This window comes from Silurus aristotelis, assembly GCF_946808225.1.
Source record: "Silurus aristotelis genome assembly, chromosome: 6".
Taxonomy (NCBI): Eukaryota; Metazoa; Chordata; class Actinopteri; order Siluriformes; family Siluridae; genus Silurus; species Silurus aristotelis.
This window is the reverse complement of record NC_139579.1, coordinates 29,061,987-29,080,847: the sequence shown is the minus strand read 5'-3', so window position 1 is coordinate 29,080,847 and position 18,861 is coordinate 29,061,987. Positions and strand designations below refer to the sequence as shown.

Genomic DNA, 18,861 nt, shown 5'->3' with positions numbered 1-18,861 from the left:
TATTTATATTATATTATATATATATATATATATATATATATATATATATATATATATATATATATATATATATATATATATATATATACATATATACATATATACATATATACACACACACACATCTATACACACACATCTATACACACACATCTATACACACCCCCAAAAGTTTGGACACACCTTCTCATTCAAAGAGTTTTCTTTATTTTCATGTCTATGAAAATTGTAGATTCACACTGAAGGCATCAAAACTATGAATTAACACATGTGGACTTTTATATGGAATTATATACATAACAAAAAAGTGTGAAACAACTGAAAAATATGTCATATTGTAGGTTCTTCAAAGTAGCCACCTTTTGCTTTGATTACTGCTTTGCACACTCTTGATGAGCTTCAAGAGGTAGTCACCTGAAATGGTTTTCACTTCACAGGTGGGCCCTGTCAGGTTCAATAAGTGTGATTTCTTGCCTTATAAATGGGGTTGGGACCATCAGTTGTGTTGTGCAGAAGTCAGGTGGATACACAGCTGATAGTCCTACTAAATAGACTGTTAGAATTTGTATTATGGCAAGAAAAAAGCAGCTAAGTACAGAAAAACGAGTGGCCGTCATTCCTTTAAGAAATGAAGGTCAGTCAGTCCGAAAAATTGGGAAAACTTGTCCCCAAAAGTGTCCCCAAGTGCAGTCACAAAAACCATCAAGCGCTACAAAGAAACTAGCTCACATGCGAACCGCCCCAGGAAAGGAAGACCAAGAGTCACCTCTGCTGTGGAGGATAAGTTCATCCGAGTCACCAGCCTCAGAAATCGCAGGTTAACAGCAGCTCAGATTAGAGACCAGGTCAAAGGCACACAGAGTTCTAGCAGCAGACACATCTCTACAACAACTGTTAAGAGGAGACTGTGTGAATCAGGCCTTCATGGTAGAATATCTGCTAGGAAACCACTGCTAAAGAAAGGCAACAAGCAGAAGAGACTTGTTTGGGCTAAAGAACACAAGGAATGGACATTAGACCAGTGGAAATCTGTGCTTTGGTCTGAGGAGTCCAAATTTGAGATCTTTGGTTCCAACCACCGTGTCTTTGTGCGACGCAGAAAAGGTGAACGGATGGACTCTACATGCCTGGTTCCCACCGTGAAGCATGGAGGAGGAGGTGTGATGGTGTGGGGGTGCTTTGCTGGTGACACTGTTGGGGATTTATTCAAAATTGAAGGCATACTGAACCAGCATGGCTACCACAGCATCTTGCAGCGGCATGCTATTCCATCCGGTTTGCGTTTAGTTGGACCATCATTTATTTTTCAACAGGACAATGACCCCAAACACACCTCCAGGCTGTGTAAGGGCTTTTTGACCAAGAAGGAGAGTGATGGGGTGCTGCGCCAGATGACCTGGCCTCCACAGTCACCGGACCTGAACCCAATCGAGATGGTTTAGGGGTGAGCTGGACCGCAGAGTGAAGGCAAAAGGGCCAACAAGTCCCAAGCATCTCTCGGGAAACTCCTTCAAGACTGTTGGAAGACCATTTCAGGTGACTACCTCTTGAAGCTCATCAAGAGAATGCCAAGAGTGTGCAAAGCAGTAATCAAAGCAAAAGGTGGCTACTTTGAATAATCTAGAATATGACATTTTTCAGTTGTTTCACACTTTTTTGTTATGTATATAATTCCATATATAATTCCACATGTGTTAATTCATAGTTTTGATGCCTTCAGTGTGAATCTACAATATTTATAGTCACACTATATATAGTGTGTATATATATATATATATATATATATATATATATATATATATACATACATACATACATACATACATACACAGTGGGTACGGGAAGTATTCAGACCCCCTTAAAGTTTTCACTCTGTTATATTGCAGCCATTTGCTAAAATCATTTATAAATATATGAGTTTACTCATTTTAAATATATGAGTGTCACAGCAAAGGGTCTGAATACTTAGGACCATGTGATATTTCAGTTTTTCTTTTTTAATAAATCTGCAACAATGTCAACAATTCTGTGTTTTTCTGTCAGTATGGGGAGCTGTGTGTACATTCATGAGGAAGAAGAATGAACCTAAATGATTTTAGCAAATGGCTGCAATATAACAGAGTGAAAAATTTAAGGGGGTCTGAATACTTTCCATACCCACTGTGTGTGTGTGTGTGTGTGTGTGTGTGTATATTACACACACACGCACGCACGCACGCACGCACGCACGCACGCGCGCGCGCGCGTTTGTTCCTTTTTTTTATATACAGAAAAACCTAATTCTTAACAATAATCATCAGTTTCCTTTTTACACCACTTTTAAAGCACTGCTCACAGACTTCTGTTTATAAAACCTAATGAGGAACGGAAGAGAGAGTTACGAGTGGTTATAAGACATAGAAACCTTATTAGGAAAGATCAGCGCTTATGTTCGCTTTAATAAACACATCCACTTCTTATTAAATCGAGATGACTAAGTCTCGCTCACACAATGTTAGCATGACTTCATTTTGGCACGGAAAAGGGGCCCATTTTTTTTTTATTACTATACTTGTGTACGTATGTGTTTGTATTTTTAATTATTGACCCCAAAATGAGACCAATTTAGGGAATGTGCAACAATATCGGTATCCCTGAGTGACTCTTTCCATTTAGCCAAAAGGAATTGTTTGTGTCTTGTTGTGTGGTTCAGCATATAATATATAACCAAACTCAAACCAGGAGGTTGCCAGATCCTCCTCTGCCTTGACTGAGGAATAATTAGCATTTTACAAGAGTTCTCACTCTCTCTGTGAACCGCATTCCTGTCATGTAAACTCAGGGAGCATAACAGAATGGTATAAACACACCATTTATTCTTTTTTTTTTTATTATTATTACAAATAATACACCTGGAATAGAAATAGAAATGTGTAAATTCTGTTTTTTTTTTTTTTATCTTATTTTGTCGTCATTGTAACTGTTTTGTTTGTTTTTGTTTTACCTATTTACAGTTTGTACATCTTAAAACATTAGCACTATTTTTTTAAATTCCACTTTATCATTATCTAATATATTTTCTCATATCTTCTCTTTTTTTTTCATTTTTCCTCATATTTTATATTCATAGTCCACATAATTGTGAGCAGCCCTTTTCATGTCAGTTGTATTCTGCATATACCATTTGTGGCAAATAAAAATATTGAATCTTATTTTTATTCTTTTTCTTGTTTAACTTGATGTGAATCCCTTAAAATTCGTACAGACATTAAACATCTATTAAATAAGTAAACATAAAAATATAGAATAAATAATACTCTTTTTAAAAATATTAAAAGCTTGCTATTCTATTGCAATAATTAAGGCCGCACACTTTCAGTAGCATTTTTGTAACCACAGTGTGGTGTTTAAATAAATGTGTGTGTTTGTATGAGTGTAACCGTACATTCTTGAAGATTGAAGTCATTAGGCGCTTTGGCAGACCAGAGCCTCATGGTGTTCACCGTGTTGTTCTTGTAGCCGGGGACAGGAGTGTCGTACGGCATTGCCAGGATCACCTGCCACATAGAACATGCGGATTAACACCACAAACAAGACACACAATGAAGGTCGGATCATTTTGGCTCGTGTAACCTTATGAAATTAGATCCGTGTCCAAAATTGTTGATTGCAACTTTAGTAACGAACCCCATTTGTTCACCCTTTTAGCACAAACCTGCTGGTGAGGGTTAAAAGGTTAAACTCTCATTGGCTAGTGACAATTGGATCTATGGATACACCAAGTATATGTGAGACTTCAGTGAGTTTTGGAAAGTGTTTCAAATGTGCTTGTATATGTCATCAATAAGTGACAGGTTATGACTTCGGTTAATGCACCTAAGCTATGAAACTCACTTTTCGTGGCACTTAGGACAACCACTTAACTATGAATTTGAATCTCAGGCTATTTATTCTCTCAACATTACCAGTTATAACGTGTATTTGCTCCATGTAGTGTTTGTGTTCACATGCTTGTATTGCTTATGCTTTCTAAGCTGTCTAGATGATGTTGTGGTTTATTATTAATAATAAAAAAAAAAATTCCCACAATTTGATATAAACTTCTCTTCAGTTGGAGGCCACTCTCGTGCAGCTCAGGATGGTTCCACACCAACAGCCAAATCCATGAAACTACTGAGCAACTCAAGGATGGCTAAACTAATGAATGCACAGCCAGTACCACCCAGATGAGGATGGGTTCCCTTTAAAAATCTGGTTTCTCTCAAGGTTTTCTTCTTGCCATCTCAGGGAGTTTTTCTTTGCCACAGTGGACACTGGCTCAAAAATGAGGGACAAACTTACAATTACAAGGAGCAAACTTATACATTCTTTTAGAACCACTTTATCTCTGTGAAGCTGACAGATGTATATAGTTAAAAGCACTACACAAAAATGAACTGAATTGCATACAAATGCTACATGCAACTAAACTGGCTTTTGTTCTGGTCTGGGCAAATGTCCAATCGAAGTATTTTTCTTCATTGTGAAGCGTTTGTCAGTCGTAGTGGAAATTATTTATCTACCGTACGAGACTACACAACCTCAAATATTTAATATAATAAATATGCAGTAGCCATTACAAAGTAAAAACACTAACTATAGAGAAAAACAAAATTGTCTACATTCAGGGAGCTATAGATCCAAATCTCACTATCCAGCGAGAGAAAACATCTGTCCAAAAGAAAGAATGGGCTGAGCCAGAATGGCAAAAGTAACTACAGAGAGAAAGTAATAGTGTGAAAATAGTAGTAGTGAAAACTCCTCAGAATCCCATCTTATTTCAATTAATGAGTTTCACCCTTCAAATTGCTTTGTGTCACATTTATAGTACAGTGAAATTCTTTTTGGAAGCTGGAGTCAAAGCACAAGTCAGCAGGTAAAGCACAGAGGGTTAAGGGCCTTGTTCAAGGCCCGAGAGTGCCAGCGAGGCAATAACGAGGCTTAAACGCCTGAACTTCCGATTAGTAAACCAGAGCCTTAAAGACTGCGCTCCTAATTCTTTTCAAAAGTAGATCTTCAGGAAGTGTGTCAACTATAACCAGTTTTACAAACTCAATATTTGATAATATAATACAGTTTTTAACGTGTGCTCATTGTCTTCCTCTTACTTCTGGTATGTTGAGGGTGTGTCTCAGGTTATGAAATGTATTCGTTTAATTTATAATGAGTAGCTGCTTCACCCTGCACTTTGTCGGACCTGCATTTGCTTCATATTGGTTTCATGAAACTGAACATCACAATGAAAGTCGGCTTACATCAAACGGCGTTACTACGTTATAAAATGAATTAAAAGGCTGAAGAATTAAGATCATAAACCACTCACCTGAGTCTCCACCCACTTAGGCCCCTCCTCCGTGTGCTCCACCCGGCCGTAGAAATGCACCGGGAGCATGTACTCAGGGCGGGCCTTCTCCCAGGGGTTCCCATAGCGCAGCCAATCATCAGCTTCCTCCACCTGAGGATAGAGACCAAGAACACGCAGACCCGAGCTAATAACAGATGCTCATTAGATGCTAAAGCTTACAGCCAATGAAAGACTAGTGGTGAATAATCTGCTTCTCATGTACCTGCCAACCGTTTGAGATTTTTTGGTTGAAGATTCCAAACTCGTAGCGAATGCCATAACCGTACGCTGCCAAACCAAGAGTGGCCATCGAGTCCAGAAAACAGGCTGTGAGAGGGTGAAGGAGATCAGCACATAAGTGAAACGACAGAAAAGACAAAAAAATAAAAAACCCAATCCGAAAAAAGAAAACAGCAAGAAGAAAAACAGACACGTATAAATTTTATTTATTTATTTATTTATTTATTTATATATATATATATATATATATATATATATATATATATATATATAGAGAGAGAGAGAGAGAGAGAGAGAGAGAGAGAGAGAGAGAGAGAGAGAGAAATGTGGGAAACAGTAAAGAGAAAAGGGAGAGACCCAAGAGAAGAAAAAAATGGGGACAGCATAGAGAAAAAAGTGCAGGTGGACAGCACAAGAAAAAAAAATATATAGGAGGACAGCACAAGAAAAAAAGTACAGGGGGACAGCAGAAAAAAACAGAAGGGAACAGCGTAAAGGAATAAAAAAGGGACAGTAGAAAGAAAAAAAAATGGGGCAGCAGAGAGAAATAAAGAGGGACAGAAAAGGGAAATAACGATGACATGAATAAAGAGGGATGGCAGGGAGAAAAGAGTGGGAATATAAGAGTGAAGAGAGTGAGACAGAGGTGCTTTAATAAAGATCACTTACAAAAAGGAAACTTACAGGTTTAATTGCAAAACAGGACAAAGCTCTCTGTGAGAGTAAGTGTTTGTGTGTGTATACACGAGTGTGTGTTCAGGGACCTGCAAGCCGGCCCAGTCCACCATTCCCCAGTCCAGCATCTTCCTCAATGTCCTCCAGCTCTTCCAGATCCAGACCAAGCTAAAACACAAACACCACAATTACCACATACACCATTACTACAGCGAGCGCACGCACGCGCGCACACACACACCCATACACACGATGCAATGTCTTCCTGCTCCTCCACAAAAAACAATTTTAAAAAGAGAAAACAGGCAGTGCAATTCGCTACCATCGCTTCCACATACTCTCACTGGAAAGCTCTAGAGGTCGACCAATTCATTGATTTTGTCAATTAATCAACAGCGATAGTCGATTGCTGGAACTATTGGCAAAAATCCATATAGATGGTTTTTCCGGGTTGCGTTACATAGTACAAGAGCGGCCTCTAGAGCAGAAACACAGATGCCACCTGCTGTTTATTTAAAGTGTAATTGGTTTTTTAAATACATTTTAGCTGTAACCGTCTTCTTTATCCACACAAATACGTATGTGTCTATCCCTTCTGGCCTCCAACCTGTGATTGCTTTTTCGGTCAACGAAAACAGCTTTTTGGAAAACCATCCAAAGTGGATACATTTGAAAACGCTGTTTTCGTGTCGCAGCGTGGACTGTGAAAACAGATGCTTCATGTCTCTTATTTTCCTCAATAGTTATTAATATATTCATATTTATTTCATCTAGCACATTTTCATAATTTAGTATTTTTTTTTGTTCTTTTTTATTATAAAAGTTCAGTACTATGTTACATAGTGTTATGTTCTGGGGTTTTTCAATCCAGTATCCGTTTAAAAATCTACTGGTTGATTTATCAGTTATCTGCAAGTATGAGCCAACCTAGCTATCGCCATCAGTAGCTCCATTACCGAAGTTCCAAAAACACTGTGTAGCTTCAACAAGCATTTATGCCTTCTTTAATAATGATTTCTTCATTTGTGTAGATTTCTTGAGGTAACAACAAAGTCTGTTTAAAATTTCGGGTGAATAAAATTAGATTGAATCCTTACTTCCTCCATTTAAAATTTCCTTTTAAAACATGCACACAGCAAAACCTCTCCGGACCGGCAGTAGGACTGACCTGATAGATCGCTTCATCGCAGGCGTTCTGCAGGCCGAGGTTGATCATGGTGTTCTGCAGGGTTCTGCCCATGTAGAACTCCAGAGAGAGATAGTGGATCCTCTGAGACAGACAGAAAGAACCAGAGCATTAAATTAGTGTTTAATAATGTATATAATCCCCTTCATCTTCTTTGTTAGATGGGATTGAACAATGAATAAGAGACGATATTAACCAGAAACACAGCAAGTAACCATTACTGCAGTTAGAAAGCGCACACACACACACACACACAATTAACTTTTAATAATTTGGACTCATCTACATCCATCAGTTACTTCCTGCTATCACTTGTATTATAGACACTGGGAATAGAAAAGCCTCAGTTTTCTCTCTACAAGATAAAGAGACCGGTGTGTGTGTTTGTGTGAGAGAGATGCAGTAAAAAGGACAAATTCTAACAGATGTGTGGGAAAGACTGACATTAAAAAGAATGACAAAATTAAGAGAGTAAAGTAGAGGACACAAAAACGACAGACAAACAGCAGAGAGAAATGTGAGGGACAGCATATTTGGGAGGAAGTGGGACAGAAATCATGACTCATTTTTTCCTGAAGGCTTTTCCTTGTTACTGCTTTTTTAAGAGTTACTCCTTGTTAAGTGCCAATCCTGGAGACTCGTTTCCAAAGACATGCAGATAAAAGAATTTCACTGTGCGATGATGTATAATGTAAAAAAAAAAATTACAATCTCTTTTTTAAAAATGCCACCCAATATCTCCTTGTAGAAAATTTGAGCTAATCGACCAATTTTAACTTTTTTTTTTTTATGTCTAACATTTTCACTATTATCTTATTGAAAACAATGAAAAAAAGATTTATATATATATATATATATATATAAAAAAAAGGAGAGAGAGAGAGAGAGAGAGAGAGAGAGAGAGAGAGAGAGAGAGAGAGAGAGAGAGAGAGAGAGAGAGAAAAATGGGCAATAAGAAATGCAATAAATAGAATTTATTATGGACAAAAGTTTGTGGACACCTAAACAGAAGATTCTACATGCTCTTTGAACATCCGATTCCACATTAAGTCTTCATTTGCTGTTATAAATAACCTCGACTCTCCTGGGAAGATGTTGCACTAGATTTTGGATTGTGTTTGTGGAGATTTGTGTGAGATTCGTTCAGTCACAAGAGTGTTCGTAAAGTCAGGTACTGATGTAGGTGAGGTGAGGAGGTCTGGGGTGCAGTCAGCGTATCCTCATGCAGCTATCTTTGTGCAGGTTTGGGTCTTCTAGTTCAAGTGGAAGGAAAAGACGTCCTTTACTATTGTGTGCCTCAAAATTTTGTAAGAGTTTGGAAAAGTTTGGAAACGTCCCAAAACTTTGGACCATTTAGTGAAAATATAATGGTGTATCTTAAAAAGATTTAATGAAATATTCTGATACGACAGAAATGTCCAACTGCCCAAACTGCAAATTCATTACACCTCAATCAAAGTTGCTGTTAAAGAAAACAAATCAATCAATCACCTCCTAACCGATTAGATATGAGAATTCAACACTTGTTTTTTTTTGTTTATTGCCTAAAAGAGAGATATCATATCAGCAAACCTGCAGTCAGTCTGATTCCAAAACAAAGTGTGTTTCTGTTCAGCCATTCGGAGTGGACCCGCTCATGACTAAAGCTCTGGAGACGTGTCTGCATTTTGGCTCTGGTCCAGTAAAAGTTTTACTTTCTGGATTCCTTGATAAGTTCTGCTTTTATTCCCGCACACGACTCGGGCCTCACTATGACTGTGCACTTTGACTTTCCGGTTAAACTCCTTCAAAACAAGGTGTGAAAATGAGTCTGATATTTCAACAAGTTCTCTGATAAAAGAAAGTGGCTTTGCCTTGTCAGATATGCGTTACAGAACAGTGAAAATCATTCTTCTCATATCCCTACTTGCTAGAAAACTGGGGTCAGAGGATAGGGGCAGCTATGATACAGCACTGGAAGTGCTGGGGCTTAAACCCGTGATCTTCTGACCAGTAAACCAAAGCTTAAACTATTGAGCTTTCAGTTTAATGTGATCCTTTTTTTTTTTATATATATATATATATATATATATATATATATATATATATATATATATATATATATATATATATATATATATATATATATATATATATATATATATGGTCTTGATAGAGGTTTTTTTTGTGCCACGAAAAAAACAGCACGGACTCTTCAAGGCCTGGAATCTGTAGGTGTGCTGGGATACTTTGAAGATCCTTATACAGGGTGGGCCACGAAAAAGTAGCCCTCCTCCGGCGATACTACGACAAGCTGATCGGTCAGTCGGCAGACAGGGAGCAAGGGGCTACGATTTCCTCCAAAGAGCGTAGCACCGGTATTGGAGGTGGCCACAGCATTTGTAGCTTGGTGGTGCTGGGAGTTACAGTCCAATTTGACAAGGTTGAATTCTCCCAAATCCTTATGCTTGGCCATTTTTCCTGCTTTTAAAACATCAACTTTGAAGACAAAATGTTCACTGGCTGCCTAATAAATACCACCCACTACCAGGTGCCATGTTGAGGAGTCTCCATACCCCCTGTCCTCCAAATCTGCCTCTTTCAACCCCAACTAAATGCATGTCTTCCCTCACCACATCCATAAACCTCCTCCTTGGTCTTTCTCTTTTCCTCCTTCCTGGTGGCTCAATCCTCAGCATTCTCCTACTGATATACCCCATGTCCCTCCTCTGCACATGTCCAAACCATCTCAATCTCACCTCCCTCACCTTGTTCCAAAAACGTCCTACATGCGCTGTCCCTCTAATAATCTAAATTCTAATCCTGTGCATCCTCGTCACTCCCAACATACACATCTTCAGCTCTGCTACCTCCAGCTCCACCTCCAGTCTTTTTTATTAAATGCCACTGTCTCTAAACCATACAACATCGCCGGTTACAACATCCATACAACATCCTGAGATCACTCTGCTCCACCCACTCCACCCTGCCTGCACCCTTTTCTTCACTTCTCTAACACACTCTCCATTACTCGGCACTGTTGACCCTAGGTACCTGAACTCCTCCACCTTCTCCACCTCTTCTCCCTGCAACCCCCCAATCCACTGCCCTCCCTCTCATTCACACACATGTACTCTGTCTTACTCCTACTGACATTCATTCCCCTTCTCTCCAGCACGTACCTCCACCTCTCTAGGCTCTTCTCAACCTGCTCTCTACTCTTAACACAAATAACGTCATCTGCAAACATCATAATCCATGGAGACTCCTGTCTGACCTCATCAGTCGAATTCAGAGCCGATCCTTGATGTAGTTCAACCTCCATCTTGAACCAGTCTGTCGTTCCTACTGCACGCTTCACTGCTGTCACACTGTCCTCATACATGTCCTGCACCACCCTCACATACTTCTCTGACACACCAGACTTCCTCATACAATACCACAACTCCTCTCTTGGCACCCTGTCGTACGCTTTCTCTAAATCCACAAACACACAATGCAACTTCTGACCTTCTCTATTCATCTCGATCGACATTTTCAAAGCAAATAATGTGTCTGTGGTGCTGTTCCTCTGCATGAAAGCATACTGTTGCTCACAGATGGTCACCTCTTCTCTCAGCCTGGCTTTCAATACTCTTTCCCATAACTTCATGGTGTGACTGATCAACTTTGTTCCCCTGTAGTTACTGCAGGTCTGCACATCTCCCTTATTCTTAAAGATCGGTACCAGCACACTCCTTCTCCATTCCTCAGGCATCTTCTCACCTTCCAAATTCCTGTTAACAATCTTGTTAAAAACTCCATTGCCATGTTAAGAAGATAATCAGTGTTATTCACTCACTGGTCATAATGTCAATGTTATGACTGATTGGTGTAATCCAACTTTACAAGGTGTAATTTGGTCTACTACATGTTTAGGACGGTACTATAGTTAAATGAGACATTCACAGGAATACCAGGACCAAAGGTTTCCAAGCAGAACATCAGGTCCAGTATCACATTCTTCCCAAAGTGCATCTTGGTGGCATCTCTTCACCAAGCGAGCATCACCCACACTCCCAGCCATTCACTTGATAAAAGAAAAAAAAAAAAAAAACAAGATTTACTAACCACTGCATACCAGGAACACCCACCAAGACCTGCTATTTTGGAGATGCATAGACAAAGTCACCACAATTTGGAGCTTGTCAAAGTTGCTTACATATTTTTCCTGCTTCAAACACATCAACATCGAGAACAGACTTCAGTTATTTATGTAAAGTAAAAACAAGTAGCGCTTGGATCTAGTTTTCTCTACAGATTAGCCATGCATTAGCAGGAAAGGGCCAATCAGAAGCCTCGGGCAATTACCCTGAAATAATGCTTAGGTTACAAAATTCTAACCAGATGCTTAATGTCCAATGGGTCCTTGTCTTAAGGTACTACCATTTGCCTGGGTTTACAAATAGCTTAAGGAGCTGGTGTCGTTTTCACACATTTGATCATTTCAAATGAATGTTCTCCAGCTTAATCTTAGGTGTCTTTCTTTTTACCTACAAATTACACACAATCTTTACAGAACAATTCTTCTAGAGCTTAGTCAATTTGGTCTTCAATATTCTACTAATATTTTAGGCAGCAACCACAAACAAACATCTGGAACCAAAAAGAAAAAATATGAATGCTTCACAGCAAAGGAGAAAATAATCCAAGTATACTACAAACACACTTCCTTAATCCTGGTCAAGACTTCATTTTACCACACAGACATGTTCCTGATGCATGCCCTGTCCACTTTGTGTTGCAAACAGTAACAGGATGTAGGTGTTGTTGTGAAGAGTTTAGATGCAAACACTAGTGAATGAATTCTGAGCTGAAGTGAACAGTTCTCTGGATTGACGCGGTCATTCGTTCCTGGCTTCTTGGCTGAACATTCAAGCAGTCTCGGCTGAACCACTGAAGAGCTAGAGTTTCAATGCTGAGTCACCGTACAGCTGATGTTTAGACAGAGGGTAGCCGAAAACTCATTGCTAAAGATGAAGCAGAAATGTCGGTTATGACGAAATCGCTGCTTGGAATTGACTCGCCGTCTAATGAGGACGTTGCGTTTAGCGTGATGAAACGCTTAGAGATTGTAGGTGCTGAAATTTCGCATGAAAGCCTAAACCAGATATTTTTTTTTTTTTTAAACGTGTGTCTAAACAGCACTTCCAAGCGTAAAAAGCACAAATCAAATATTTCGTGTACATTACATTTACGAATTTGTTGAGGGGTAGGGCCCAGCAGTAGCAGAATGGTGATGCTGGAATTTAAACTCACAACCTTCAGATACGAAGTCCAAGCTACCACCTCCCAGAGAGAGAGAGAGGTAGAATTAGGTGACAGAGGAAATTTAAAGAAATCTTCAAATTTTGAAGACAAGGCTAAGATTTTTCAAAGTTGAAAAGGTGCTTTACACTTGACACATGTACTTTACAGCACCTCAGAGGCCTGGCTCGAGGTCCCCCAAGAATGGCAGTTTGGTAGCACTGGGGCTTGAACCCCCAACCTTCAGTAACCCAGAACCTTAACTATTGAGATACCACTTCATTACGTTTCAGAAGTAGATCTCCTGTTTTAAATATAATCAAGTCGTACAAACTCGTACACCTCCCCAAATAATAACAGATCCAATCAGGAGTCAAACCTAGAATCTCCAGATCCTTAGTCAGGCACGTTATCCATTGGCCCACTGACCCATCCCAGTGCAGGTAGTCCCACATTGAGACTCCCATTTGACCCCGTCCATCAACCTGTCCATGCAAACAGAAAAGGGCTCAGAGCCGATCCTTGATGCAGTCCAACCTCCATCTTGAACCAGTCTGTCGTTCCTACTGCATGAAGCGTTATCCATTGCCCCACTGGCCCACCCCAGTGCAGGTAGTCCCAAAGTTACGGTGGTTCGATTTAAAATTTTTCTGATCTTATGACGACGATAGCGATATGACCAAACGAAAAATATTTTTCAGACAGGTTTTAAGCGGTATGATTGGGACGTTGCCAGGATGTACAAAATCTCCCACTTTACACTTACCAGTGGTCAACAGAGTTCAGTTGTCTCAGTGTTAGAGCGAGTATTTGTTTTCTGATGTTTTAAAGACCACTTTTAACTCGTTCGCATCCTTTTTATCGGCATCACCGTACACTGAAACCGAGCGCACAGCGCCCTTCACTTGAGAAAGGACACTAGTGCCTGCTGCCAAATACATATATACTGTAAAGTTTATACATTACAGTAGTGTAAGTAACCGTTTTCCTAAATTATGTACAGGTGTTCAATTATTAACAAATTACAGTACACGATTCCATACTGATCACCATTCTTTAAGACTCCTGTGTAGGATAGACCATGTCTCAACCCTATTGATCAATTACAATGGGTTTATCAGAACACATCATAATCCATTGATTCATGTTCACGGAAACAAATTTCTCTTTTTTTTCGTGTCGCTGAGCACGACGGGCTCCGTTCGCCTCCGTCTGATAAAATCTCCTGGTTAAATGAATAACAGTGCTTGAAGTTTGAAGAAAAAACCCAACAATACAGCATATGTGGTACCCAGGTTCAGAAAGAAAAATGTGGGGGAGGCACCAAAAAATACTTCCTATTGACACACAAAAAAGAATGGGAAATTGGTGTCCGTGAACACGAATTGATAGAAAAATTGTGTGTCCATATCAAGAAATTAGCTCAAGACTGGGCTTGTTATAATGACAAAAGGCAATCCGATCATGTGACAAGACATCCTCAGTGAAACCATGAAACACCACTAGTCATCTTCAGCTTCTCATTACTCAATATTGCCAAATTTCCTGTTTTAACTCATTGTGATGTTTTGCCAGATGGACATTAGATCAGTGATCTTATTGAGACAAAATCCTTTCCTATACTTTGACCGCAGCCCAACACGAATGGTTTCTCATCAAGACCTGGGGATCCACGAAATTACGGAGTAAGAACATTAGCTTGGAGGATGGATTTGAACTGTAGTTAATGTCAACAGTCTACTACTAATCAGGACTACAGTTTGCATCTGATCATCACTGTACACCTCAACACCATTTAGCTGTAATAAATGGACATTCGGTGCAACAGAGATGAGAATGGGTTTCTCTCAAACCTCTCAAGGTTTCTTCCTTATGCCATCTCGGGGAGTTTTTCCATTCCATTGCCGCCACTACCTCCTCGCTCATTAGAGACAAACTTCCAAATACGAAAAATAATTTTTTTATCATCACATTACCCGCGTAAAGCTGCTTGAGACAATGTTCATTGGTAAAAGCGTTGTAAGTGCATTGAATGAACACTGCAATTGCAAAAAGAGCAATGCTGATATAGTCATAATCAGGTATTCAATCAGTAGCTCGGTTTTTTGTGACAAGGATTTGATGACTCAGTGTGAACGGAAGACTAATTTGGTTATGTGAACAAAATCTTTTTTCCCCCCAAACAGATTTTCTCAGCATATCGCTCTGGATTTTTAAACTTTGTGCAAGCAAAACGTAATAAAAAATAAATAAATAAATAAAAAATAAAAAAGACATTTGCACCTTAAATTAATTGGAAATTGTTTCCAATTGCAGTCTTATAAAATAATTTCAAAACTTTGAATCGGGATTTGCCACCGCAAGCATTTATCTATTGCAGGTTCTTTTCCTGCACCAGCGAGAGGTTTCATTCCTTACAAATTACTCGGCTCTAAAATAATTTAATCCAGCCAATTTATTTTTTGGGTAAAGAAGGTTATCATTTAGATGGAAATAATTATTGCCATCAATTTATGCACCATAAATCCTTTTGAAGGTCCAGTTTATCAAAAATCACAGTTCTGAGAAGAACTAGTACCGAATACATGGTACCTTTTTGGTACCTACGAGACGTTATCGTAGCTGGTGCAGAAGGTGCATATGAAGGAATGCTGTACCCGTGAAAATAATGGAATGAAACCCATAGAAAACGCATCAAACTGGAATAATTCATTTTGATCATCGTGACAACTTAGACACCGGAGTTTAAATCCCAGCACAAAGAAATTTCCACTGTTGGGCCCTTGAACATGGCCCTTAACTCTCAAGGGCTCAGTTGTATAAATGAGGTAATAAGTCACTCTGGATAAGAGCACCTGCCAGATGTCATACAAGTAAATGTAACAATAAAATAATAATAATAATAATAAATAAACAGACTGAATTGGTTTTTAAAAAAGGCACATCTAAAACTACATAGGTGTCAAAAACAAAGTGCACAATGTGAGATTGATACTAGTAATAAAGTTGCATGGTCTTCAGTAGGTTCCTGGGCATTTAGGTGAACTTGATAAAAAATTGGACCAAGACCAATGTCCGGCTTTTGCTGCAACTTTAAGGAAACACTGTAGCGCTGCACTGCACTGCACTACACTGCACTTCCTGCCCACTGAGGAAGAAAGGAAGAACTTTAGTTGGTCGCACCTTTGGGTCTTTCTCGTAGTAGTGCTGCTGAGTGCGGATCCAGCGGCCCACCAGGTGATCCCGCACCGTGTGCGCGAGCGCGAAGTAGTAATCCCGCGGCGTGGCCACGTTCCGGTCCTTCACCAGCGTGAAGTGCAGGTGCCGGTTGAAGCTCTTCTTGATCTCCGCCACGTCCCCGAGACCCGCGATGCCGCGTACGCTGATCTGCTTGCGCTTCTCTTGGTCGCTCAGAGGCTTCGCCATGTCGGACAGGAGATAAGACTCACCGAGGAAGTGTGGAGAAGAAGTTCTACTGGAGAGCAGAGGAGGAACCCGAGCCACGCCCCTAATGTCAACAAGAAAAGCGGAGTGGGAGGGGCTTGTGCTCCGTGCTGCTCTCTGATTTGATAGTCGAGCTGCCTTATTATTCGCTGACCAACACGTCAATCATTCCTACAGCTGAAACTAACCAGGAAACATTGTATCTTGAATACCTTATAATGTTGATATGTTTTATATTAATTCTGTAGTGTGGAAAAGCTTCAGTTATTTTTATCAATCAACGAAATAGAAAGTATAAACAATAAAAATCCGAATCTAATCAAGATTTGGTGTGATCAGTTTTTACTTTTGCACACCTAGGACCCTTGTACATAAAGTCAGGAAATTGTATAGGATCAGAGTCAGGTGTATGATTAACCACTTCATATCAATCAATGAACCAATTATGATCATCAATTTCACACGCTGCCACAAATGGTCAAGGTTATTGTCCATTATGCTGCCTGTAGAACATGCTCTTATGCTTCATTATTCAATCTGTCTGCGATAAAGAGGCAGAGCTGAAAAGACAGAAGCATTCAAGGCAGCCAACATCCACAGAAGAGCTGTACTTAGTTTCCTAAGATGATTGGAACAACCTACCTGCTGAGTTCCTTCTAAAACTCTGTGCAAGTGTACCTAGAAGAATTGATGCTGTTTAGCAGGTAAATGGTGGTCACTTTATATATATTGATTTGATTTGGACTTCTGTTCATTTACAACTCCTTCATGGAGTTTGCCAAGAACACCAAATTCCTTGGTGATACCTCAGAAAGCTAAAGAAGTCCCAGCTCCCACCACACATTCTCACAACGTTCTAAAGAGGTACCATCGAGAGCCATCTGAGCAGATGTGTCTCTGCCTTGTTTGGGAATTGCACCATTTAGGATCCCAATATTCTACAGCAGATAGTGAGGATGGCTGAGAAGATTAGCTGGGCCTCTCTTCAATCCGTCTTGGGTATTTATTTACACATATCACACTGCATCTGCAAGGCTGATCTCACACACACACACACCTCTCACACACACTCTTCACTCTCCTGGTGTCTGAAAAAAGGCCCAGAAGCATTCAGACCCTCACCTCCAGACTGTGTCACAGTTTCCTTCCAAAAGTCAAGTCAAGTTCACAACAGACATTGTCTCAAAACAGCTTTTTAAGAGTTAAGGTAAATGGTATGCATTTATCCCTGATGAGCAGCCGTGGCGACTGTGGAAAGGAAAAACTCCCTTAGACATTATGAGGAAGAAACCTTGAGAGGAACCAGACTCAAAAGGGGAACCCATCCTCATTTGGGAACCCAAGCCATTTGACTATTTAATACAAAGGGACTGGACTGAAACACACACAGTAGACTGTGTTGTGTTAATTTTTACCCTAAATGTTGCACATGTACACTTGCCCAAGTTAGTTTTGTGTAGTTTTCTGTTTTGTGCTACTTTTTGTTAATCGATGTTGTCTTATGCAGGACCGTGGTCCTGGGGGAATGCTGTTTCATTTTACTCTGTACTCTACAGCAGCGGTCCCCAAACCTTTTGATCACCCTGTACAACACTGCACTGAGTCAGGCATAGTGTTAGATCATTTAGCATTATCCAGTCAAGGATGAAGTACACAAACCCTAAAAGTAAAAAAGGTTCCTTTAAACTTCACTTGTGTGAAAGTACAAAAGTATTTGATTTCAAATGTTCTTAATTATTCAAAGTATTATGGTTGATTACGGCTATAATGTTTTCTATTATCATGTTTGTCACAAGATTTTTATTTTAATCAACTCAGTTTATGTGAAAAGACTCTGACTCTCAGCACACTGATTTATTAATAGAACGATATTAATGACTCAAACACTGATTGACATTTATTAAAATTGTCATGAGCCCAAAACCTTCTTTTTAACTACTTAAAAAAAAAAACAATAAAAAGTCATACAAATAAGACCACGGATGCTGTGGCAATTCAGAGTCATGACTTTCTTCCATCATTTATTTTTTTTTGAAAATGTTCTTCTTGCTGTTGAACTGTATGTTGGTGATAAGTAGATACACCAATCAGGAATCAAACACTGATCGGTGACCTGCTGCGTGTTTCACCGGATACGTTTTTATCCTCTCATAAATAAAAAGGAACGACTGATTTCACAAAATGTGGTTTAGTAAAAAGTTGTTTAAATTTGAAATGTAGTGAAGTTAAAGTAAAAGTCTCTCAAATGGAAATACTTCATACTTCACAGATACGTGCAAAAGCTACTTACAGTAACGAATTACATTTATTTCATTACTTGTCCACCGTCCACTAATCGGAACCATACACAATGCCACTTTAATGCTATTTCTGCATTTATACTTTCTACAGTGTTCACCTTGATCATGTTTGCACTACAGTGCACTTAATTTCACTTTAAGCGTGATGCTGTATCAGCAATTTTTACAATGTTTACCCAAAACACTATACAGTGCGCTCTATCACACCCTTATCGTTTGCATACACACCGTATCTGTTTCTGCTTGTACACTATATCTATTCTTATATCTTTAATATAAATAGTTTTTAGTATACTTAGTATACTTTGTGCTGCTGTAATATTTGAATTTTCCTAGTATCTATCTATCTATCTATCTATCTATCTATCTATCTATCTATCTATCTATCT

At 39.3% G+C, this 18,861-nt stretch overlaps 1 protein-coding gene across 1 annotated transcript in view; it reads right to left on the bottom strand.

Moving 5' to 3' along the window:
- Positions 1-16,279, bottom strand: part of pygb (phosphorylase, glycogen; brain) — a 28,334-nt gene extending 12,055 nt beyond the window's left edge. The window contains exons 1-6 of the mRNA XM_083545424.1: positions 15,912-16,279; positions 7,446-7,547; positions 6,367-6,445; positions 5,586-5,689; positions 5,342-5,473; positions 3,425-3,536 (exon numbers count right to left, since the gene is read on the bottom strand). Coding sequence (XP_083401550.1) covers positions 3,425-3,536; positions 5,342-5,473; positions 5,586-5,689; positions 6,367-6,445; positions 7,446-7,547; positions 15,912-16,154 — 772 coding nt within the window. The 5' untranslated portion in view covers positions 16,155-16,279. The remainder of the gene's footprint in view (positions 1-3,424; positions 3,537-5,341; positions 5,474-5,585; positions 5,690-6,366; positions 6,446-7,445; positions 7,548-15,911) is intronic.
- Positions 16,280-18,861: the final 2,582 nt, after the last annotated feature.